The 23,457-nt window shown below is 50.6% G+C and overlaps 1 protein-coding gene and 1 long non-coding RNA gene across 4 annotated transcripts in view; one reads left to right on the forward strand and one right to left on the reverse strand.

Moving 5' to 3' along the window:
* The window catches only part of GALNT17 (polypeptide N-acetylgalactosaminyltransferase 17), a 448,562-nt gene that overhangs the window by 196,668 nt on the left and 228,437 nt on the right, over positions 1–23,457 (forward strand). Inside the window, exons 1-2 of one of the 3 annotated variants that reach the window (XM_023246705.2) lie at positions 5,808–6,014; positions 11,651–11,817. In XM_023246705.2, the coding sequence (XP_023102473.1) occupies positions 5,965–6,014; positions 11,651–11,817 (217 nt within the window). In that variant the 5' untranslated portion in view covers positions 5,808–5,964. Of the gene's footprint in view, positions 1–5,807; positions 6,015–6,119; positions 6,281–11,650; positions 11,818–23,457 lie in introns of those variants that run through there. The other 2 variants (XM_045048142.1, XM_011290337.3) reach the window with 2 other exon arrangements.
* On the reverse strand, positions 3,851–5,762 carry LOC109495185. The gene is made up of 2 exons (XR_002150453.3): positions 5,342–5,762; positions 3,851–5,173 (listed from the first exon to the last, which is right to left on the reverse strand). It is a non-coding gene; the product is annotated as an uncharacterized LOC109495185 (long non-coding RNA).

Raw genomic sequence — 23,457 nt, forward strand, 5'->3', positions numbered from 1 at the left:
AACCCTCTTCCCCTCAACCGTTTTGTTATTTATTCTTGCCTGTTTATTCTTTTCGGTCACTGTTGGGATTATTTGTCAAGTGGTAAAGTTAGTTCTATAGAAATCTTTGAAAAAGTACCATTTGTAGTATTTCTAACTTATGAAAGTAACACATATTTGTATAGAACGTTGGAGGTTATGGTTAAATGTCAAGGAATAAGCATGTTAAAAAAGAGCATTCAAGCAAAGGAAATTGGAAGGAAGGTGGGGCAAGGAGTGATTAGCCAAAGGAAGGATTGTTTCAGACAAGGCCACCTTCCCTTAGTGGGGATGGCTGGGGGTCTTTTTCGGTGGATTTACCTCACTTTACTTTGTGGGGGATGGAGAAGGGCTCCTGTGACCAATGACCTCATCAGAGCCAACCGGAAAATTCCTGACTGACTAGTGAAGACAACATTTCTGGGGGAGGCGGAAACTGCAGTTAGGTTAGGTGTTCGGCCCCAGTTTGGTGACTTGGCTTAGCATTAGTGACGTCATCATGCCTGTGGCTTTGTTTAGTAGACAAAAGCCAAGACATATGTCTCTGCTCAGACCCTCCTGGAGAAACGGTTTTGTTTTTCAGAGGCTACGACAAAGGTCGTTGGAGTCAGGTAGATCTGGGTTTGAAGTCCAGCTCTGCCTACTACTCACTTGCCTCTGGCCTCAGTTTACTCATCAGTACAATGGGTATACCTACATTCCTGGCTTACCGTGAAAAGTAATGGGATAATGCGTACACTGGAAGGTTCTTGGCCCAACGCACGGCTGCAGAAGCTGGGCTCACACACGTGTGTGTGTTTGCAGGATGGGGGGGGGGGGTTACCTTTTGTTATTCATCCTGTATTGCCCTCTCAGAGCAGAGGGCCAGCCCAGCGCTTCTCAGGTGATGGCCAAGGGCACGAGAACCCCCAGAGGCTCACGCTTGGACCCGCAAAAGCCCCTTACCTTGTTCTGAAAGTCAAAGCCGATCGTGTGGCCGCGCCCAGATCCCGTGGGTGGGGAGATAGACTTGGCCTCTTCAGTGAGAAAAACCTCCTGGAAGAAGTCACTTGGCAAAGGAGCCGAGCACACGGAGGGGTGAAGGGTTAATGCCTTTTGCCACACAACATAAACAGAATCTGCTGAAGCCTCTGGCGGTTCGGGGAGGGAGAAGGCATTTTCGGATTGAGTAAGATAGGCAGCGTCAGGTTAGCACTAAACTGAGGCTGGGGGTGGGGGGTTGGGGCTGGTGTGTCGGATTTGAGTCCCATGGTGGAGGGCCTGCCCTTGGGGACGGCTTTCTGCGTGGAGGTACCATAGCACCAAGGACGAAAGGGTGGCCCAGATGCAGGAATGAACAGAAGTGTTTTCGTGGTCTGTGTCTCTGAAAAGGCAGGCTGGACTGGCCAGTTTGACCAGAGCAAGGAAAGGAAAGGAAAGGAAAAGTCATCCGTTGGGTAATATGTTTCTCACTGCCTCGCTGAAGTTCTAGAAGACAACTTTGGCCCCAGATTGGAGCTCCGGGAGGGGCTGGGGTGGGAGAGTGAGGCTTCGGCTGAGTGCAGAGCCTTTTAGGGCCCTTCCATTTCTCTGAAGGATCAGGTTGCCCACATTTTGGATCTGCTGGGCCTTGGAACACGGCTATTTATTATTTCCAGTTGGGATCATTTCCTAATGCGTTTTGGCCTCCTGTGGCCATGGGGGGGGGTCCCCCGTTCATCGCACTCCCCTTCGGAAGGTTATGGGATAAATACCATGTGTGAATAACTTAGGCAGCATTTCTTGTGCCTTAAGTGCACTGAGGTTTTCTTAGCTCTGGCCTGAAACTGTCTGCATTAATTTACCCTTAATTGCTTTTAGAAATTCTGTTCCTGAGCCATTGCTTAATAAAACTCCAGGGTTTTTCTTTTCTTTTTCTGTTCTCGTCAGTTGGCTACAACAAGATTAGCTTCCTCCTGCCCGGAGAGATCCATCTGTTGAGCGGAGAGTCTGAAGGATGCCCCTCCCCACCGTTCCCTTCCTCCCCCCCCCACCTCCATCATCCTCTCCACCCTCCCTCCACCCCCCATGTGTGGCTCCTCCCTTCCCTTCTAGAAAAAGCATGCTGCACAAAGCAGGGACCCGTGGTCAGAGTTGAGGGTTAAAGAAGATGAATCAAACCCCTTTCACTTACAAAACAAAACCTTCCAAAGATAAAGAGACACAGGTAGGGGGTGCCCATGTCATGACCTCCTGCCACACCTTGAAACTGTCATATCTGCCACCTGGCCAAGGACGCTGAGTCTCAGACCTTGTCCTTGGAAAAGCAACTCTTCAGGACTCAGAGAAAGAGACGTCCCAGGAAGCCTGGGAGATTCCATGGTACCTGTAGGTAATCAGTTCAAGAATCAAAAATGGCTTGGGGAATATTCCAAGAGAAATGCTCGTAGGAACCAAGCTGGCAGGGGAGGCCTAGAGCTTTGTTGATCCTTTGGTGCTTGAAAACAGGGCGTGGGCGGGGCACTGGCCTGTCACTGACAACTGTGTCCTCTGGCCATGTGCCCTGGGTTCTACCCTTCCTCTGTGCTTCTGTGGGAAGCCCACAAAAGGTGTGAATTCTCGCCCCAGGGGAAAAAAAAAATTCCTACGCCCACCACATCTCGCATTCAATTTGGGAGGCTTTTCCTGGGGGGCTCTGTGGACCCCAGGATGGGACCCCGTCTCAGGCATAGAGCAGGCTGCATCTCGATTCATGAAAATCGCCCCAGTGTGACTGATCTGCGGGATGCACAGGAACTCAGATGCTGAAGTAGGCAGTTCGTCCCAGAGCCTGGCTGCGTAGGAACCGAGCTAATGAGGTGTGGAGCTCCTTCCTGGATGAAGTGCCGAGCTCAACTTGAGGAAATTAAACCACTCAGCAAAGTGTGCCTTCTCCCTGGTAATGAGCAGTCCAGTAGAGGGGCCTCGTGCATCTCGGTGGCTCAGCCCCCTGTCTTGTTTTGCAAGGTTTGCTGTTGCTAAAAATGATAGCGCTCTTTCCGTGGATTATAGGAGAGGCTCGATGAAGAGGGGAGAAAGAGAGGGGCTGTCGGCCTGGTTAATGCACTTGACCCAAACGGGCTTTCGGAATTTGAGTTCTGATTAGTAAATCAAAGGAGACAGCAGGCAGTCGAGTTCAGGGTGGTGTCTTTTTTAAGTGTTGAGGTGCCATCACTGATGTTATAATTCGGGAGACGGTAAGTGATGTCTTTGATCATAAAAAGAGCAGAGAGAAGAAATAGGGAAGGTAGGAGGGTTTTCACGGGTTCGTGCAGTAACCATTTATCTGCCAAGGACTGGGCTGGGCTCTGGGGAAACAAAGGGAGCCCAGCTGCCCCGACGTGGGAGAGAAGAGAGTGAAGGGCATCAGGGTGGCAATTTGCAGAGGGGGAGAACGCAACAGAGGACAGGGACCTCACATCAGGCCAGGACGTGCCTGGGGTGGGGCTGGAGGGGAGGGGCGTGTTAGGCCCAAGGAAAGGCGCTTTAGGCAGAGGGGAAAGAGTGTGCATTGAGAGAGGGCATTCCTGGTTTCGGGAAGTATGACTGCTTCACGGTAGCTGGGGGAACGGGGTAGGAGCTGAGGTTGGAAGGATGAGCTGGGGCTGAACTGGGTGCCAAGCAAAGGAGTTTAAACCTGACTCTGAAAGCAACGGAGAAGGCGAGGAGATAGTTACAGGGGGAGGGTGTCCTGATCCCATTTGCATTTTAGGAAGGTCATGCTGGGGGCACCTAGGTGGCTCAGCGTGGGACTCTTGATCCCCAGGTTGTAAGTTCGAGCCCCGCGTTGAGTAGAGATCACTTAAAAATATAATATTAAAAAGAAAGAACATGCTGGCAGCAGTGTGGTGGATAGAGTGAGGCTGAGCTGTAGAGGGGGCCGGCGGGAAGCAGGGCTCCAGTAAGTGGCTTTCGGTGACATCCAGGAGGGAAGCGTTGAGACGTGGAGCCAGGGCAGTGCAAATGGCGGGGGGGGGAGGGGCGAGTGTCACAGAGAGAACCTCAAGATGGCAGAATCTTCAGGATTCGGTGACCGGCCAGACGAGGTGAATGGGTCGTGATTCTAACATGCCTCCTGAGAAGAGAGGGCGGTCCCCTGCGATGGAGACAGGAAGGCACAGACAAAGCCCGTGTCAGGTTTAGGCGTGCTGAACTTGGGCTTGCGAGGCATCCAGGTGGCCACGTCCAGTGGGAAGCTGTTGCTTGAGCCGAGGTCCAGGCTAGTGATGCGGGTTTGGAAATTGCAGGGCGTGACAGTTGGAGCCAGAGATCAGGACGAGGTCGCCTAGTTAGAGTCAGCCAAGGGCAGAGAAGGAGCCTTGAGGAATTTGGGGATTTGGAGCGGGAACAGAAAGGGCAACCCGGGAAAAAGAACGGGGGGCCGGGGCCGATCAGGTGGGAGAGAGAGCGGAGGTGTGACTCCGGGAACCCTGGGAGTGCCAGCACCCAAGAGTGAGTCACATTTATATGAGGTGAGAGGCAACAACGTTAAATCCTGCAGCGATGATGGTCGGGAGGTATCTGCCGATTCCGGCCACACGGATGTCATTGGAAACTAACAAGAGCGGTTTTGGTGCAAGAGGGTAACTCGAGGCCAGAGGATGAGAGTGGAGTGTGGAACCGATGGGAGACGGAAGGAGACAAGGAGAAGAAAGACATCAATGAAAGCTGTGGAAGAGACCCACATTGTATTTAAATGGGAGAGACCTGAGCGTCTGGCTTCCTGACTCTGCTTCCTCCGGGGGAGGAGGGACAGAGGATCCTTACATGTGCGTGGCTTCTCTCAGCCGCACCTGCAGAGGAGCCACGATGCGGAGCTTGATCGGGATGGGGGCCCAGGGTCTGCCCGGTTGCCAGGGGATGCTGACCGACGCTGATGCTACAGGCCCGTGACCACTTTTGGAAATTCCTGCCGATGGCCTTGATGGCCTTGATTTCCTCGGTGGATTAAGAGGCACGCTTCCCTGCAGGAGGCAGATGAGCCAGAGGGGAGACTGGTAAAAGCAGAGAGCAGTGGGGAGGCGGGGGAGGGTTGGAGGCTTTGACCTGCCTTCCAGAGAAGCTTCAGGGCAGGTCCTCTGAGGGCCGTGAAGACTGGAAACCTCGGATTTGTCTTGTCATCAGCTGCAGGTGTGAGATGTTCTCTCTTTATCTGTCTCTATCATTATATCAAATATCATTATATTTACGGATGGATGGAGAGAGAGAGAGAGAGAGAGAAAGGGGGGGAAGGGAGAGCTAAAGAGAGAACGAGAAACATTTATTTAAAGGAATTTGGCATACGTGATTGTGAAGGCTGGCATACCCAAAAACCTGCAGGGCTCACCTGCAGCTCGGAGACCCAGGGAGGAACTCGTGTTGCAGCGAGGATCCAAAGGCAGTCTGCTGTCCGAATTCCCTTTCCCCCGGGGGGACCTCAGTCTTTTTTTTCTCTTCGAACCTTCCAACTGATGGGATGAGGCCCACCCACATTATGGAGAGTAATCTGCTTTAACCCAGGCCTACTGATCTACATGTCAGTCTCATCGAGAAAAAAAAGTACCTCCAGAAACCTCTAGACTAACGTGTGGCCCAACGACCACGGCCTAGCCAAGTTGACCCGTAAAACTGAGCATTAGAAGCGGTTAGATGCGCTTTGCGATCTGACTTCATCATCTGGCCCCGCGTCCACAGTGGGCCGGGGAGAGGAGGGAGCGGTTTGTCTCCATGCTGGACGGAAAGTGAAGTTGCCGTTGCTGATGTGGCACAGGAAGTGAGTGGAACGTTCTGAAGTTCCGTGTCAGTTGGCAGGTGTAGTGTCAACGTTCATGGCCTTTTCCGGGCTCAGGAGCATGGGAATTTTTGCAATAGGGCTTCCAAGGAGGAGTCCCATTTCTGTTCTTGATTGCCCATAACCCATGGCTTGGCATAGCTAAGATTGGCACACACGAGCCATGTCTTTGGTTAAGGATGTGCCTTCAGCGTTTACGGACTCACGGAATTCAGGCAGCGGCAAAGAGGTGACCGTCTGACGCATTTGCCTTTTCCTTTCTGATTACCCCTATCTGGCAAGTGGGCACACTATTTGGAAAATGAATCCCCTTGCTAAGTGGCTGGGCCACAGCAATGCATTCTTGGGGATGGGGCCCTTTTGCCTCTCAGTTGGAGATGGCAGGGGTCTGCTGTGGATCAAGGAGGGTGAGCCCAGGCCAAGGAAGCGCGTGGCCATCCAGGTCCCGGGAGCTGGTGTGTTCGTTCCGGAAGCCCAGGGGATGGTAGTACACGGGTACGTTCCAGGCTTGCTCTCGTACGTAAAGCGCATTCAGAAACTGAAAGGTAGGGACGCCTGGGGGGCTCAGTCGGTGAAGCGTCTGACTCTTGGTTTCGGCTCAGGTCATGATCTCACGGTTTGCGGGTTCGAGCCCCGCGTCGGGCTCTGCGCTGACAGCTCCGAGCCTGCTTGGGATTGTCTCCCTCTCTCTCTGCCCCTCCTCTCTCTCTTTCTGTCTCTCAGACAGAAATAAATAAACATTAAAAAAAAAAAAAAAGAAATAGAAAGGTAGACACTCCAGGACCCGGACCCTCCATTTTTGACGTGGATCTGAGGCCGGGCAGCCATAGAGGAGGAGGCCTCACCTCCCACCACTACCCACAGCAGTGGAAGGAGTGGATGGGAAGATGTGTCTGCCCCAAGCCTGTGGCTGCTTGGGGTCAGTCGAGGTGGTGTTTCCTGACTCAAACTACCTATTCCGTTTGATTCCCCCCTCTTTCCTCCCTCTGGTTTCGCTCTGGGCTGCCGGCACTGAGAGGGCATGGGCTCCACGTCCACTGTAAAGAACCTTTACTCATTGGCCTTTCTGATCCTATGCATGTGTCTGGTACACTTGGAAAATGAAAATGAATCAGCCTGGTAGGAATTTGCAGAGCCGGCTGTGACCCTGTGGTTCCAAGCCCTGGCTCCCCACTGCTCCGTCTGTGAACAACCTTAGCTAGATGTCTTCTGGAAGGCCCCGGAAGAGAAACAGAAGGGACCCTCGTCAACCGTTCGGCACTTAGCGTTTACCGCACTGCATTCCAAGCTGCCTTGTTCTAAGTGTTGAACGTGTTTTAGCTGCAAACCCCGGGACTCTTGGCTTCTGACGGCAGGATTGGGGCCCGGGCAGTGCTCAGTCATGGGTCCCCCACACCCTAGTGAGACGCCCCAGAGCCAGAGCTCAGGGTAAGCAGCCAGGAAGGCCCAGCAGATTGGCCACGAGGTGACCATCCGTGTGAGCTGAGTGACGGGAGAGATTGGGTAAGCCCTGGAAGGGGGCCCTCACCTTAGGACACGAGGGATTAATGCCCAAGAGTGGGACCAGAGACAAGGAGTAGAGCCTGAGTGCAGGCCCTGTGGGCGCCTGCCCTGAACTGGCCCCGTGTGCTATCCCGTGTTTGGAAGAGTCGAGACATCAGATGAAGAAGTTCCCTTCCAGGCACCCTTGCTGCTGTCTTCGGGCAGCTTGTGCGACTCAGGGCAAGTGACTTCACCTCTCGGGGCCCCCCGTTTCCTCCTCTGTGAAATGGGGATGATAATACCGCCTACCTCAGACGGTTGCTGTGAGGGTTAAATGAGACAGAACAGTACATAGAAGCTTCCAGAAACTTCCGACTCACAGCCTGCACTTGTATAAATGTTGGCTAACATCATCGGCATCCTCATCTGTAAGGTCCTGAGATCTCCTGGCCCACGTTGCGTCTCGATTCTCTTACAGCAGTGCAGTGGGGATGTTGTCGGGTCTTTTTGTTGCCAGGTTGGCAAACTGGGTCACAAGCGTCACTTGGCCCCTCTGATCTATGTACCACGTGGGGCTCACGTAAGTTGTCCTTAAAAGGAGGTCCTGGCACGGGCAGCTCCTTGGGCTTCATTTCCTGCTTGGAGGCCTGGTGGGTTCCGAAGTGGCCAGTTCTCCTCAACTCTTTTCTCCTCGCTCAGCATCAACCAAGGGAGGTCGTGGATACTTTTGGTGTTGAATGAAGTCAATGCCAATGGCTCTGCTGTGAGGGCGCCGAGAGAAGGGGAGACAGTTACCCTCGGGGAGCTACCAAGTTCAAGGGAGTATCCCAGGCATGTGGAGAGATGGACAGACAGACGTAAGGATGGATAGAAGGTGTCTGACAGATCTCACGAGGTTGGTTGTTTGTCTCTGCTCGCTCTTCTCTGTGAGATCGGCTTTCCAGGGACTGTTCTCCTCGTAGCCCTCGGAGCAGAGGGCTGGGCTTGAGTTGCTTTGTAGCCTCTCTGCGGGGCCTTAAGTGTTTATTGACAATTATCCAGACTTCTTAATGGGCGCCTGGGTGGCTCAGTCGGTGAAGCGTCCGACTTCGGCTCAGGTCACGATCTCACGGTTCGTGGATTCGAGCCCCGCGTCGGGCTCTGGGCTGGCAGCTCGAAGCCTGGAGCCTGCTTCGGATTCTGTGTCTCCCTCTCTCTCTCTTTCTCTCTCTCTGCCCCTACCCCCCCTCACGCTCTGTCTCTCTGTCTCTCAAAAAGAAAAAAAAGAAAAAAAAAAAAAAGAAAGTTATCCAGACTTTAAGACAGCTTGCCTGCCAACCATCTTCTTTAAGACAAGATTGTTTATTGCTCACTGACCCGTTTCTGAAAGGAGGCCTGTGATTTCTGGGAGCCCGTGTTGCTAGAGGAAGCCCACGGGATGCCCCCCCCCCCCCGGCTGTGGATTTGGAAGTACTTGGCAGTTGCTGTGGCATAGCATCCTCTGCTCATTCCTGGGTGCCTCGCAGATCCCGAATCCGTTCTTTTATCCTCCTAAACCTTCCAGGCTACTCTTACCCGGGTTTTGCAGCTGGAAGGCCGTCGGGGCGGCAGGAAACACGTCGGGTTCTGTGTGTTCCACTCTGTACAGATGGGGGCGGGAAACCAAGCTCTGAAACCGACCTCTCCTTCCCCGAGTCGGCCCGCCCCGCCCCCGGCCACCCCCGAGAGCACCGTGCAAGCCACCGGGGCAACTGGGCGCTCAGCACCTTCTGCCTCCTCGGCTCTGCAGGGACTGGGGGACGGAACACTTGGCTGTGGGTCATCAGGCCACAGCGGGAATTCGGTGTCAAGTCCTACGGGCAGGAGCCGTGGTCTGGTGGTCTGTTCTTTCTCTCTGCATTTCTACGGCCAGTGAGCCTCTCTCCCCACAGCAACCACCCTTCATCTTCCGCCCTGTCTGGCCCCGGGGGTGTGATTGTAAGTAACGTGTGTATGAGTCAGCACCTACTCCTCAGTGCTTAAAAACCTCAGTGAATAAATAAATACACTTAAAAAAAAAAAGAAGACCAAGGAAAGAACACTGATTTTTATGACAGTGACTGAATTCATCTCGTCTGCCCATTGGGAAAGCCTGAGGACATGGGGCCCAGGAGAGGTGCACTGTCAGCTGGGCAAGGATAGAGACCAGGGTGGCCAGGCTGGGGAGGAGACTCCTGGGTGGGTCCTGCAAGGAGGGTCTGGGCTGCGTGAAAACTCTGGAAGCCTGGCCCATGCGTTGGGGAGCATACGGAAGGGAACGGAGGAGCCGAAAGGGGGGTCTGGGGGGCAGCCGGGCAGACTGGGTCCTTCCATTAGTTGGTACGTTGCATTGTCACGGGGCTCTCAGATGACCCTTGTGAGGTCTCAGGCAAGCACCACAGCTAGGTGTGGTGCGGATTATTTTGACAGTTTTAGAGGTGAAGACCTATGAACAGTGTACCGCGCGTGTGACGGAGCGCTTTCTCATTTTTGAAATCCCTGTCCCCCCCCCCCCCCCATCCACCATGATTTACCAAATGGCCACCTTGGCCCATGAAGGGGCAGGGTGGGGGCTTTGAGGCTCCCCCATTTCCCACTTTACCCTGGGGGCGCGAGTTGCCTGCTCTAGCCGAGAGGCTTGACTCAGAACTCAGTCCTGATTGCATCATGACCCCGTTGCCTGTGGGTGGAGAAGAAGGTGCTGGGACACTGCAATCTGGTCTCTCTGCTTCTGCGTTCCAAGCGCCAGAAGCTGTTAAAAACCAAGGACCAAAGACACGAGCCCGGGGCTGAGCGCTGGGAATAGGTGGGCGCGTCCGGAACGTGTGCTCACAGGGACGGGCTGGTGAGTAAGCTGCCCAGGTTGGTCGAGGGGGCTCGGAGGGACCTTCTGGGGTGCCCTCCTCCCTCGGATCCCCGTGCAGCAAATGAGATGATTCGCGCCGACTGCCCGGGAGCCCGTCAATAACCATTCTAATCTCCCTGGCAGCCCCAGAAGTGAATTTACAGCGACGTGGTAAAAATGAGGCTGCATGATCAATGGATCCCTGGACGTTCTCCTCCAGGAGACACAAATGTATCTTGTAACAAAACTTTATTTTCTTCCGAAAATTGCCTGCCTGATGAATACGGCCCGACACAGCCCAAGCTGTTCCGCATAAAAAACAGCCGTTTTTCTTGCTCTTTCTTCAGTGCTCTTCCCCCTCACTCCATTCCTTCAGCTTGTTGCCTTTGTTTTCTCCTCTAACACCTGTGCTATATATTGTCCGATCTCACACGAGGAGGAGGAGAATGTATTGAAATGCCTTAGCGCCCTCTCCCATGCTATTTGGTTTCCGCTTGGTATTTCCAGTGCGGCTCAGCCTAAGCAGAGGACCAGATTCGTGAGTGCTCCCCTGGACGGAGCGCGGTGTTCCCACGACGGAGCCTCCAGGGAGGCCAGAGCTCGACACCGCTGTGTCCAGCCTGGGTGAAAAGGACTCTTCTCTTTTATTCCGGTTTTCCGGGATGGGGGAGCTGCTGGGTCATAGGAGGGAGGACCTCGAAGGCAGGCGGTCCCATCTCCTGCCTCTCCCCCCAGGAGATTCTAGGAACGCCTGCCAGAAGGGTTGGGGTGTACCCGGCAGCACGCTCCTATGCAGGCCGAGGACCCGCTTCCTTGAATACGATTATTTACATGTGCCTTTCGTGTCTGATTCTGGAATGCAGGTTCCACCCGAGCGGGCTGCTTGGTTTGGGTTCCCCCAGAAGCAGACCCTAAGACTAAGATTTGAGTGCACCATTGATTCGGAAGGTGGAGAGAGCAAACACCACCAGGGGCGTGGGGCAGTAGGACCTGGAAGGGAAGGCATCCCCCGAAGGGTGGGGAATGCAGATGGCCACGGTGGGTGATGGAGGGGGAACCCTCCCTCGTTTCACTAGGGGGACCCTGGAAGCCCTTGTAAACCGCTGCCCTTGGAGTCAGCCTGCTCCTGGGGTGAGCGAGCTGGGGTGTTCATGCCTCAACTCCTGGCCGCCTCTGGATGGGAGCAGATGGGGGTGGGGCGGCAGCAAAGCAGCCTCCAGGCATGGAAACGCAGGTGCCCGAGTAGGGAGTGGGGCAGGTGGGCAGTAAAGTAGGACCAGGCGGTGTGAACGGGCACCCAGGCCGCCTGGGAGACGCGAGATACGTACCCGAGACTGGTTCCTTTGGGGCGGCAGGTTGAGGAGAATTGGGGCTGGACCCCTTAACGATCTCCTCCTTAGGTTCCAGTCTTTGTTCTCAGCCAAGGGGGGCCCAGAGGGAACTGGTGACGCACACCTTGGGCGCACGTGGGCCATGTCCATCCGCAGCGCCCGTGCCTTCCGCCTTCCTCTGACTCTACTCGGCTGGCTCTCTTCCCCCAGGTGCAAGGAACTGAAGTACTCCAAGGAGCTGCCCCAGATCTCCATCATATTCATCTTCGTGAACGAGGCCCTGTCGGTGATCCTGCGGTCAGTCCACAGCGCGGTCAACCACACGCCGACGCACCTGCTGAAGGAAATCATCCTGGTGGACGACAACAGTGACGAAGGTATGGGGGCCGCCAAGCTGCACGAGTGTTTTGGAGAGGATCCTGGGAGCGCGCCGTGTCAGCAAGGGGGAGAATGCCACTTGCATTGTAACACGAGTCCACCTGTCTTTGTCTCCTGTCCCTGGGGCATAGCTACAGAGAGGAAGACATCTGGGCGCACGAGCACTGGCCCATTAGACCTCCAGGCCTGCAGGGCTCTTAGGAATAAATGACTGGCAGGGCACCCTGGGTGGCTCCGTCGGTGAAGCATCCAGCTCTTGATTTCAGCTTTGGCTCGTGGAATCGAGCCCCGTGTCGGGCCCCGCACTCACAGTACAGAGCCTGCTTGGGATTCTCTGTGTCCCTCTCTTTCCCTGCCCCTCCCCAGCTTGCTCATGCTCTCTCTTGCTCTCTCAAAATAAAGAAACATTAAGAAAAAACTAAGACATTACCGATGGGGCGTTCAACTTCGGCTCAGGTCATGATCTCGTGATTCGAGCCCCGCATCGGGTTCTCTGCTATCAATGCAAAAATTAATAAACATTAAAAAAAAAAAAGAAGTTACTGACCACATAGATGGACTCATTCTCCTTTCTTCATATTACTTAAAGTAGATGACAAGAGGCGCCTAGATTCTTCCCCACTCCCCGCCCCAGCCCTACCCACTGCCACCGTCCTTTCCCAAGAGGTAAAATAAAAATGAAATTCTGGGGGCACCTAGGTGGCTCAGTCGGTTGAGCGTCCGAACTCCTGGTTTTGGCTCAGGTCATGATCTTGAGGTTTCGTGACTTTGAGCCCTGCATGGGGCTCTGCTCAGGTAGGGTGGAGTGTGCTTGGGATTCTCTCTCTCTCTCTCTCTCTCTCTCTCTCTCTTTCTCTCTCTCTCTTTCTCTCTCTCTCTCTCTCCCTCTCCCTCCCTCTCTCTCTGCCCCTTTCCCACTCGAGCTGTCTCTGTCTCTCTCTCAAAGTAAATAAATAAACTTAAAAAACAAAACAGTGAAATTCCGTCCTGGGACGGGAACCACTCATCTTGCATCCGAAGTCCTCTCTGGGCCGCCGAGCCAAAAATGACTGGAGGTAGAAACGAGGAGTGTTCACAGGTGTTTTTGAGGTCGGCCCTCTTTAGAATAGCGGCTCAGTTTAAAAAATATAAAACAGGCAGGGCGCCTGGGTGGCTCGGCCGGTTAAGTGTCCGACTTTGGCTCAGGTCATGATCTCACGGTCCGTGAGTTCCAGCCCCGCGTCGGGCTCTGTGCTGACAGCTCAGAGCCTGGAGCCTGTTTCAGATTCTGTGTCTCCCTCTCTCTCTGCCCCTCCCCTGTTCATGCTCTGTCTCTCTCTGTCTCAAAAATAAATACATGTTAAAAAAAAATTAAAAAAAAAGTTTCAATTAAAAAAATATATATATATATATAAAACAGGCAGGTATTGGGCAGCAGGAACAAAAATCCTCCGGGGTCCCTAGAGGCGGGTCAGGGGGAGGCCTGGTGTCCAAGTGGCGGCGGATGGGTCTTGCTAACCGTGCCCTTGTGTTGGCTCCTGGCCTAAGGTAATGCGCTGCGCTCGCCGCAGGGAGAAACCCCCACCAGCTGATGCCACAGGAGAAAGCCAGCCAGGGTGCACGCTGAAGGCCAAGGAGGCTTATCTTCTGAGCCACGGGAGGACTAGGGCAGGCTAAAGCCCTGGCTCTCAGCGTGCTGGGTAGAGAAGGAGAAAGATTACCCCGCGTGTGCTCCCGGGCTAGGAGAGGGTGAACAGGAGCCAGGACGATGCCACGGGTGCCGTGTGGCACCCGGCTATCTCCGGGAGCTCAGGGCTGAGCCACGTCATTGGCCTCGGCACTGAAGTCCCCCTGCCCCTTCTGAACTGGCTGGCTGGGCCCCCGAAGGGCTCCCGTGCACCTGGGCCCGGCAATATGCCAGTCGGGTACCGCCTTCTCCGAGGCCTCCTCCAGAGTTGGAGGACGGAGGGGTCACTGGCTGTATTTTTCACATCTCTTTTTACCTCTGGCCATTCCACCAGGTGTAGATTCTGCTAACACTGGCCCTGGCGGTCTTCTTGTGAGAACGTGGCGCGTTCAGTTCCTTGGAGCCTCTAAGCCATCTGGCGAAGCCTGTCTCCCTGACGTGGCTCCCAGAGCCCCTCGAGGCATGCTCCGTGCCCACTATGGACCCCTTGCATCAGCAGGGGGCATCCCTGATCCTCCTTCCCTCCATTTGGTGGCTGAGTCCCCCAGGTGTCCCCTGCGGGTGCCCTGCTCAGAGAATCCTTTGCTGCCGTCCTACGGCCCTAGCTGGGTGCTCCCCCAGCACCCATTCCCCTACCTACCCAGCACGTAGCACGTGATACCTCCCCGTCTTGCACAACTGACCTCCCATGGTGCTGGATAGGACGGGGTTTCTCAGGGCCCGTCTGGCATCGGCCCTCGGTGAGTCTCACCCAACCTGGGAGTGAGTGACAAAGATGAACGAGGCTGGCAAAGGGCAAGTGGGGGGGGGTGCTAAGTGGCCTTGTGGCAGGAGGCGGGGCAGAGAAGAGCTCGCACACCCAGAGAAGAGAGCGGGTGCCGGGACGGCATTGGGGTGAGGACCCACGGCCAGTGGGGCTCCCTCCCCTGAGGAGATCTTGGCGGAGCTCAGCCAGAGAGAAATGGGGGTCCAAGCTGGTCTCGACCAGAATGGAAACTCTGGTCTCTGGTGGGCGTCTTAGTTTGGGCTCCCCCAGGAGCAGACCCTGAGACAAAGATTTGAGTGTGTTAGTTGATTTGCGAGGGGGAGAGAACACCTCGAGGGGCTCGGGGGAAGTAGGACAGGAAGGGCATGATATGCAGGTGGCCCCTGTGGCTGAGGCAGCTTAATCCCACTTGGGGGACTCCGGGAGCCAGGGGTATAAAGCCCACTCCTCTTCTGAGCCAGTCTGCTCCCGGGGTACTTAGGCACCTTCTTCGGCTTTCCGATCAGAACCTCCTGGAGCCCCACCCTGGAGGAAATTGTGCTCCAGGAGGTCTGGAGTAGGGCTGAGAATGTGCATTTCTTACAAATTCCCAGGAGGTGCTGATCCTGCCCCTACAGGAACCACACAGTTGAGAACCACTGAGTTACCATCTCAGGGGTTCGCATTTAAATAAAGCTGTTCAGTGGGTGAGAAACGGGGTGGGAGAGATATTCGGTCCAGCCTGATCATCAAGTTAATTCCCATTCATCCTCCTCTGTCCCCCCACCCACCCTGCAAATCCCGGTGGACCAGGAGGAGACTATATTAACACTCTTTCCCCCTTTTCTGTCCTTCCTTCTAGCTTCTGTATTTTCTCCAGGCTAGAAATACCTTCTCTTTAACTGCAAGAGGGGCTTAACATTTTTTTTCTCTGTTGAGATTTTCTTTGTGACTGGTATCATCGAGTTTTGTAAATGTTCTATATACACTTGAAAAGACCCCCCCACACGCACTGTAATCATGGAATTGAATTCTTGCCAGACATCAATTTTGTGTATTTAGATAGACTACGAGTTTATTTTCTTAAGGCTTTTTGATGATGGTGTTTTCAAATCTCCTCCTACGATGACTTTTCCTTCCCATGTCCCTAATAATGCTTGATTTCTGTATCTCGTTGTCAGTTTCTTTGGTAACTGTAGATTCGTGTCTGTGTGGTTTCATCGTTAGTGGTGGCTATCACCCTGATGTAATACTCCCTTTATCTTAAAAGCATACTTTTTTCCTTGCCTCGAATTTAGTTCATCTAACCTTAATATTGTTATCCCTGCTTACCTTCTGCTCAAGTTTGATTAAACCATTTTTCCCCAGCCTTACTGTATTTTCCGATCTTAAAAGTAATGCGTGCTCTCTTTGTAGGAAACTTTGAATGTGTCAAAAAGTAACTGGAAAATACAAATACCGCAGAGAGTAACTGAAGGCAGCTGTTCATTCCCCCCGTTCTCCCCTTCTTAAAAAAATTTTTTTATTAGAGAGAGAGAGAGAGAGAGAGAGAGAGAGAGAGAGATCTCAAGCAGGCTGCATGCTCAGTGCAGAGCCTGACATGGGGCTTGATCTTACGACCCTGGGATCATGACCTGAGCCAAAATCAAAAGTCTGATGCTCAACCAACTGAGCCAGCCAAAGGTTCCCCCTCCCTTTCTTTTTTTTAAAAAAATTTTTTAATGTTTATTTATTTTTGAGAGAGAGAGACAGAGTGTGAGCGGGGAAGGAGCAGAGAGAGAGAGGGGGAGACACAGAATCCAAAGCAGGCTCCAGGCTCTGAGCTGTCAGCACAGAGCCCGACGTGGGGCTTGAACCCACGGACCACGAGATCATGACCTGAACCGCAGTCGGACACTTAATCAACTGAGCCACCCAGGCACCCCACTCCCTTCTTTTTTTTTAATGCAGGTGTTACATAGTTAAGATCCTATAGTAAAAACAATATTCATCCTGTTTCCCCCCCTGAACTGTGAAGCATCATAGCTCTCTTTTTATTAAAAAAGATCTGCAAACATCATTTTCACGAGGGTAGAGTGGTCCATTCTCAAGCCGGTCATGCCTGGCTCAGGTGGGAACTAGAATCCCACACCTGTATGTTATCATATCCATTAAAGGAAAACCAAGCTTTATCAGGAAAGAAAGAAAGAAAGAAAGAAAGAAAGAAAGAAAGAAAGAAAGAAAGAAAGAAAGAAAGAAACAGAGAAAGAAAGGAAAAAGGAGAGAGAGAGATGGAAGGAAGGGAGGGAGGGAGGGAGGAAGGAAGGAAAGAAGGAAGCAAGGAAGCAAGGAAGCAAGGAAGGAAAGAAAGAAAAACCACCTGGTCCAGGGAGTGTGTGAATAAAGCCAGAAGGCTCAGGACCTGTGTGTACAGGTAAGTCAGGGTCTTTCACTTGTTAGGTTTGTTTTTACATTTGTTTCATTCGGCTTGAATACTGATGTTGACCCAAGTTAAACCCAGGTAAGATGCAATTCTTTGTGCTCCTGTACATGACACCGAAATCCCTCGGGCAAAATTTACCAGTGATCGCGGCTCACCCCGTCCAGCGGGCACTTTCCTGCTCTGATCCGGCCACGTCTGACATTGTTGGTGGCTTCCTTCCTGGCACTTGTCTCCTCCTGAGACCCCAGCACCGCTGTCTTCTCTGCTTCGGCTCCCTGCTTCGAGGGGATCACTCATGATTCTCAGCGTCGGGACACGCGGGGCGCTTCCTCCCATGGGCACATGGTGAATGGTCTCCAGATCCATCCCTGCAGCGCAGAGCAATTCAGCCTCTCCCCTGAGCTCCAGACCTGCGTCCTCTCTCTCCTCAAGGGCCAGGGTCCCTCTGAACCGTAAGCTCAGTCTGTCCTATGACTAACTTAGCATTCTCCTCTCGGCCTCGCAGACCTGCTTCTCGTTATCTCCTGTCAGTGAAGGGCTTTACCTCGTCACCAAAGACCAGAAGGCTTTTCATTCTGTTTCTGCTCTGTTTCTCGGCATCTGCTTAGTCCCTCTTGAACGTGATCCCGCCTGGCGGTGTCCCAAGCCACTGGTCTTTGTTCAGATCATCAGCGTTTTTTCCGCTTTGATCTTTGTTTGAGGGGTTGAGGCTGAGGGAATTCAGGGGCACGGAATTGTATCAATCATCACTCTTGCCACACCCCGTCACGGTCATCCTTTATGATTTTCCCTTACTTTTTTTTGAAGTTTATTTATTTTTGAGATAGTGCAAGTGGGGGAGGAGCAGAGAGAGAGGGAGAGAGAGAATCCCAAACAGGCTCTGAGCTGTCAGTGCAGAGCCCCACGCGGGGCTCAAGCCCACGAACCGTGAGATCGTGACCTGAGCCGAAATCAAGAGTTGGATGCTTAACGGACTGAACCCTCCAGGTGACCCTCTTGTCCCTTACTTTTAATTGAGATAGAATTCACATAACATCAAATACACCCTTATGAAGTATGTATAGTTCGGTGGCTTTCAGTATATTCACGACGTTTTGCAACTGTAACCACGATCTAATTCCGGAATATTTTCATCGTCCCCCCGAAGAGATCCTGGACCTGTTTAGCCATCTCTCCCAGGTCCTGGGGCAACAACCAAGTATTTCTGTCTCTATGAGTTTGCCTCTCCTGGACATTTGCTATCAATGAAATGTACAGCCTGTAGCTTTTGGTGTCTGTCTTGTTTCCTGCAACGTACTGTCGCCCAAGTTCATTGTGTGGTGGCATGGATTTACGTCATTTCTTTTTGTGGCTCAGCGACATTCGGTTGTGTGGAGGTAGCACATGACCTTTCTTTATTCTTCCATTGATGGATAGGTGGGGCGTTCCTGCTTTTTGGTTGTTACGAATAATACTGCTAGGAACGTTCATGTAAAAGTTGTCGTGTGGAATGTTTTCAGTTCTCTTGGGTACCTACCTAGGAGTGGAATCGTTGGGTCCTGTGATAATTCCACGGTTCGTATCTTGAGAAGCCATCAGACTGTTTTCCCCAACGACACGGTTTTTCGCAGGAGCGGCACCATTTTGCATTCCTACTGGCAATGTATGAGGTCCCAGTTTCGCCACATCCTCAATATTTGTTATTTTCCTTTAAAAAAAACACACAAAGGCCACCGTGGTGCGTGTAAGGTGGTATCTCATGGTTTTATTTGCATTTCTCTAATGACTGATTATTTTGAGCATCTTCTCATGTGCTTGCTTGCCATTAGTCTGTCTTATTTATTTATTTATTTATTTTTACTTTTATTTATTTTTGAGAGACAGAGCACAAGTGGGGAAGGAGCAGAGAGAGAATGAGACACAGGGTCCGAAGCAGGCTCCAGGCTCTGAGCTGTCAGCACGGAGCCCGACGCGGGGCTTGAACCCACAAACCATGAGATCATGACCTAAGCCGAAGTAGGATGCTCAACCAACTAAGCCACCCAGGCGCCCCCATTAGTCTGTCTTATTTGGATAAATGTCTATTGAAATCTTTTGTCAACTTGAATTTTATTTATTTATTTATTTGTTTGTTTATTTATTATTTTTTGAATGTTTATTTATTTTTGAGTGAGAGAGAGAGTGCGAGTGGGGGAAGGGCAGAGAGAGAAAGGGAGACACAGAATCTGAAGCAGGCTCCAGGCTCCGAGCTGTCAGCACAGAGCCCGACGCAGGGCTTGAACTCATGAACTTTGAGATCATGATCTGAGCCGAAGTGGAACGCTTAACCAACTGAGACACCCTCGCGCCCCCTTTTGCCGATTTTTAAAATGGGTTATTTGTCTTCTTAGTGTTGAATTGTAATTGCTTATGTCTTCTGGTCACACACTCTTATCAAATATATTCTGTATGTAATTTTGCAAATGTATTTGCAGATATTTCCTTCCGTTCTGTGGATTGTCTTTTCTCTTTATTGATAGTGTCCTCTGATGCACAAAAGCTTTTCATGGTCATGAAAGTCAAGTTTTTTATTTTTTTCTTTGGGTGCTTGAGCTTTTGGTGTCATATCTAGGAAACCATTGCCTAGTCCAAGGTCACAAAGATTTACACCTATATTCTCTTCTAAGTGTCTTGGAGTTTTAGCTCCTACATGTAGCTCCATATCCATTGTGAATTCATGTTTGTGTATGGTTTGAGGTAGGGGTCCAAATTATTATTATTATTTTTTTGTTCCATGAGGATATTCAGTTGTCCCAGTACCATTTGTTGAAGGAACTGTTCTTTTTCCCATTGAATGGTCATGGCATCCATGCCAAAAATAAATTGCCTTGTAAGTGTAAGGGTTTATTTTTGGACTTTAAATCCTATGTCATTGATCTATGTGTCTATCCCTGTGTGAGTACCACCTTGTCTTTATAACTCTTCCTTTATAGCAAGTTTTAAGAATCAGGAAGTGAGTCTTCCAGACTTATTCTTCTTTTTCAGGATTGTTTTGTCCATTCTGGGTCCCACGTGTTGACGTGTGAATTCTGGGTCCCACATGGGTCATATGACACGTTTGTCCATTGCTTCAAAAAGGCAGTTGGAATTTTGTCAGGGATTTTGCATTGGATCTATAGGTCAATTTGAAAAGTATTGTCATCTTAGCAATATTAATACTTCCAATCCATGACATGGAATGTCTTTGGTACCTGGCTGGCTAAGTCAGCAGAGTGTGCGAACTCTTGATCTTGGGGTTGTGATTTGGAGCCCCATGTTGGGTGTAGAGATTACCATGACGTGGAGGGCCTTTCTATTTATTTAGATCTTCTTTAATTTCTTTAAACAATGTTTTATAATTTTCAATATACAAGTCTTCTTGTTTTTTTAAAAAAAAATGTTTATTTATTTATTTTGAGAGAGAGCGAGAGAGCACACACATATGCATGAGGAGAGGGGGCAGAGTGAGAAGGAGAGAGAATCCCAATCCTGCTGAGCGTGGATCCTGATGCAGGGCTCGATCCCACAACTCTGAGATCATGACCAGAGCCACAATCAAGAGTCGGATGCTTAACTGACTGAGCCACCGAGGCTCCCCTACAAGTCTTGCTTTCTTTGTCTAAATTTATTCCTAGATATTTTATTATTTTTGATGTTGAATTGTCAGTAGGATTATAAGTAGAATTGCTTTCTTTATTTCATTTTTGGACTACTCACTGCTCGCGTATAGACATGCAGCTGAGTTTTGTATATTGATCTTGTATTCTTCTACGTTGCTAAACTTGTTTCTTAGCTCTGATTGTGTGTGTGTGTGTGTGTGTGTGTGTGTGTATTCTTCAGAGCTTTCTGCCTGTAATGTCACGTCACCTTCAAGTAGTGACAGTTTTACTTCTTACTTTCCAATCTGGATGCCTTTTATTTATTTATTTTTCGCTTAGTTTTCCTGGCTCCTTTATCCTTTTGACGAAATGCACTTTTTACGAAATGCCTGATATCCTATCATGTCAAGAACGAGAGTACTGACCCGTGTACTATCTTAATTGTTTACAAAGGCTTCTTCTTCTGGAGAAGACAGCTAAGTCACGAGCGAGCTCAGGGAAACACAGGACCCACCCTTGTGGGGACATCTGGCAGGCTGTTGTGTGCACCAGTGCTGGGGATAAGGCAAAAATCGGGACCGAAGGAATGGCTGCTCTGTGTTTTCTGCCGGCGACCTCATCAAGGCGCGTTGCCTACTCTTAGAAGGAGGTCGAAGCAGACCACGTCTGGGGGATGAAATGAATGTCCTCCGCTGATCCAGGCAGCGGGCATGGCGAGAGAGAGCACAGACTGTGTCAGCCTGTGGTCAGAATATCCCATTATAGGGAAGAATGGGGACAATCTATCCTCATTCAGACATCATTTGACTCATCAGAGCAGCAAAGATGACAAAGATTAGTAAGAGTCCGTGTCGGTGAGGATACAGAGAAAAAAGACTCTCATATCCTTCTCATGGGACAGAACCGCATATCTGAACAATTTATCAATTCATATTGAAAGTTCTGGGCTCATTCAAGCAATCTATCCTCAGTCGAAAATGAGGTGAGTTTGCAGAAGCAAGAGTAATGGCAACTCGCCATGTGTCCGCCTCAAGTCCCGCTGCCCCGCTGTGGACAGTTGGCTGCAGTGGCTATAGGTCATTGTCACCTTGGATCCCTCCTCACCATCCTCCTGGGGACCTCCTTTGCCCCCTCTCCTATGCTAAATTCCAGGCTTTTCTCTTTTCTTGGTTTACGTGCTTGTTTTGGTGCAACATAACAGCTAGAAGCCTCATTAAGGGACTATGAGGAAGATAAAGTCTTTTGAGATCATCCGTGTCTGAAGAAAGCTTTATCCTCATTTTCTGTGTGATCGATGGCCTGGTTGAGACAGATACTCCCTTCTTTCAGATTTTGATGTTTTGGCTTCATTATCTTTTTTCAATGTTTTGTAAAGGAACCAAAGGCATTCCGATTTCTGATCGTGTGTGTGTGTGTGTGTGTGTGTGTGTGTGTGTGTGTTCTCCTTTCTGGAAGCTGGTGGAATCTTCCATTTTGTCCCCAGAGTTTTGAAATCCACGATGATGAGCCTTAGTGTGGGTCAGTTTAGTGGCTTCAATCTGGAATCTAATGTCTGTCAGTTTTCAGAAAATTTCTTGGAACATTCCATTGATAATCCCTCCCCATTTTCCTCGTTTCTCTATTTCAGCGTCTCCCACTATTCCATTAGTAAGCCTCTTGGGTGGAGCCTTTAATTTTCTTATTTTTTCTCTGCCACCTTATCTTTCCTTCTATTTTTGCCCAGCTTTGTTTGCTCTCTCTTGAGTTTTATCTTCCTTCCCTTCTAGTCAGTTTTTTTTATCTCTGCCATCATGATTTTACTTCCAAGTGCCCATTTTTATTCTCTGAGAGTTCCTTTTTATAGCATATTGTTCTTATTTAATAGAAGCAATATGTTTTCCTATCCCCTGGAGGATATTAATAATATTTCGTCTTTTGTTTTGGTTTTCGGTTTTTCTCCCTGCACAGTCTGGTTCCACACGGTTTTTGCTCTTTGCTGTTTGGTTTCTGCCTCCCCGAGCTGAGGCCCCCCGCCGAGGTCTGGTGAGCCTGCTGTCTGCTCAGGATCGCCACCAGTTTTGACAGTAGAGGGTCGCAGGGGCTGGAGCACAGGGTAGGGACGGGGATCTAGTGATCAGTTTCCTTTCGAATGGCCTTCCTTCTGGTGCCCCTCATTTCTGTTTCCCCAGTTTAGTCACCCCCAGTTCAAGAGGTACCCGGTGCGGCTGGCTTCATTATCTCTCGAGGATTCTCCGGTGTATGTTGAATTGGTTTCTCAGTGTTTCCCATGGTAGCTGGAGGTCGGCTGCTAGACATCTCTCAGCGCACTTTCCACCACTTTCCAGCTTCCCCGGTATTGTGGCTGGTGTCTCCTCTTGTGTTTTCTCTGACCCTGGGAAAGCATGTGTGGGTTTCTTTCATATTAAAAAAGAAATCAGTGTTTTCGGGGTTTATGCTTCAGGGAAGCATGTCACATTCGTGAGTTAAATTCATCTTCCCCCCAAAATTCCATATTAATTTTTAATAATTAAAAAAAAATTAACGTTTGTTCATTTTTAAGAGTCAGAGAGAGACAGAGCGTGAGGGAGGGGGCAGAGAGAGAGGGAGACACAGAATCTGAAGCAGGCTCCAGTCTCCGAGCTGTCAGTACAGACCCCGACGAGAGGCTCGAACTCACGGACGGTGAGATCGTGACCTGAGCCGAAGTCAGACGCTTAACCAAGCCACCCAGGCACCCCAGTTTTTAAGAACTTTTAATATGGATTGATAAATTGCTCTCCAGATATGTGGTCTATCCCACGAGAAGGATATCAAAGTGTCTTTTTCTCTGCATTCTCATCGACACTGATTCATTATTTCTTTTTTGTCTTTACGGTTCTGATGAGTGAAAAATGACATACTTTTAAATCTACGGGTTTTTTTTAACCCTAGTGATGACGGGAAGTTTTTCAAATGTGGTTAATTGTCTTTATTTTGATAGAGATTTGCCAGTTGATGACCCCTCATTTCTTTTTCTCCTGGAGAATTTGTCTTCACTTTACTGAATTGTGAGAACTTTATAGATATTAAATAAACTTCTTTCACAGTCATCTGACGGGCGTTTCTCCCCAACCTGTACTTTTGACGTTAATTTGTTTATTGTATTTTTTGACAAATATAAATTATACATTTCTACATAGTCAGATCCATTAGTCTTTTCTTTTAGTGACGCCCCGAGAAAGTTACTCATCA

This window comes from Felis catus, chromosome E3 (assembly GCF_018350175.1).
Source record: "Felis catus isolate Fca126 chromosome E3, F.catus_Fca126_mat1.0, whole genome shotgun sequence".
NCBI lineage: Eukaryota > Metazoa > Chordata > Mammalia > Carnivora > Felidae > Felis > Felis catus.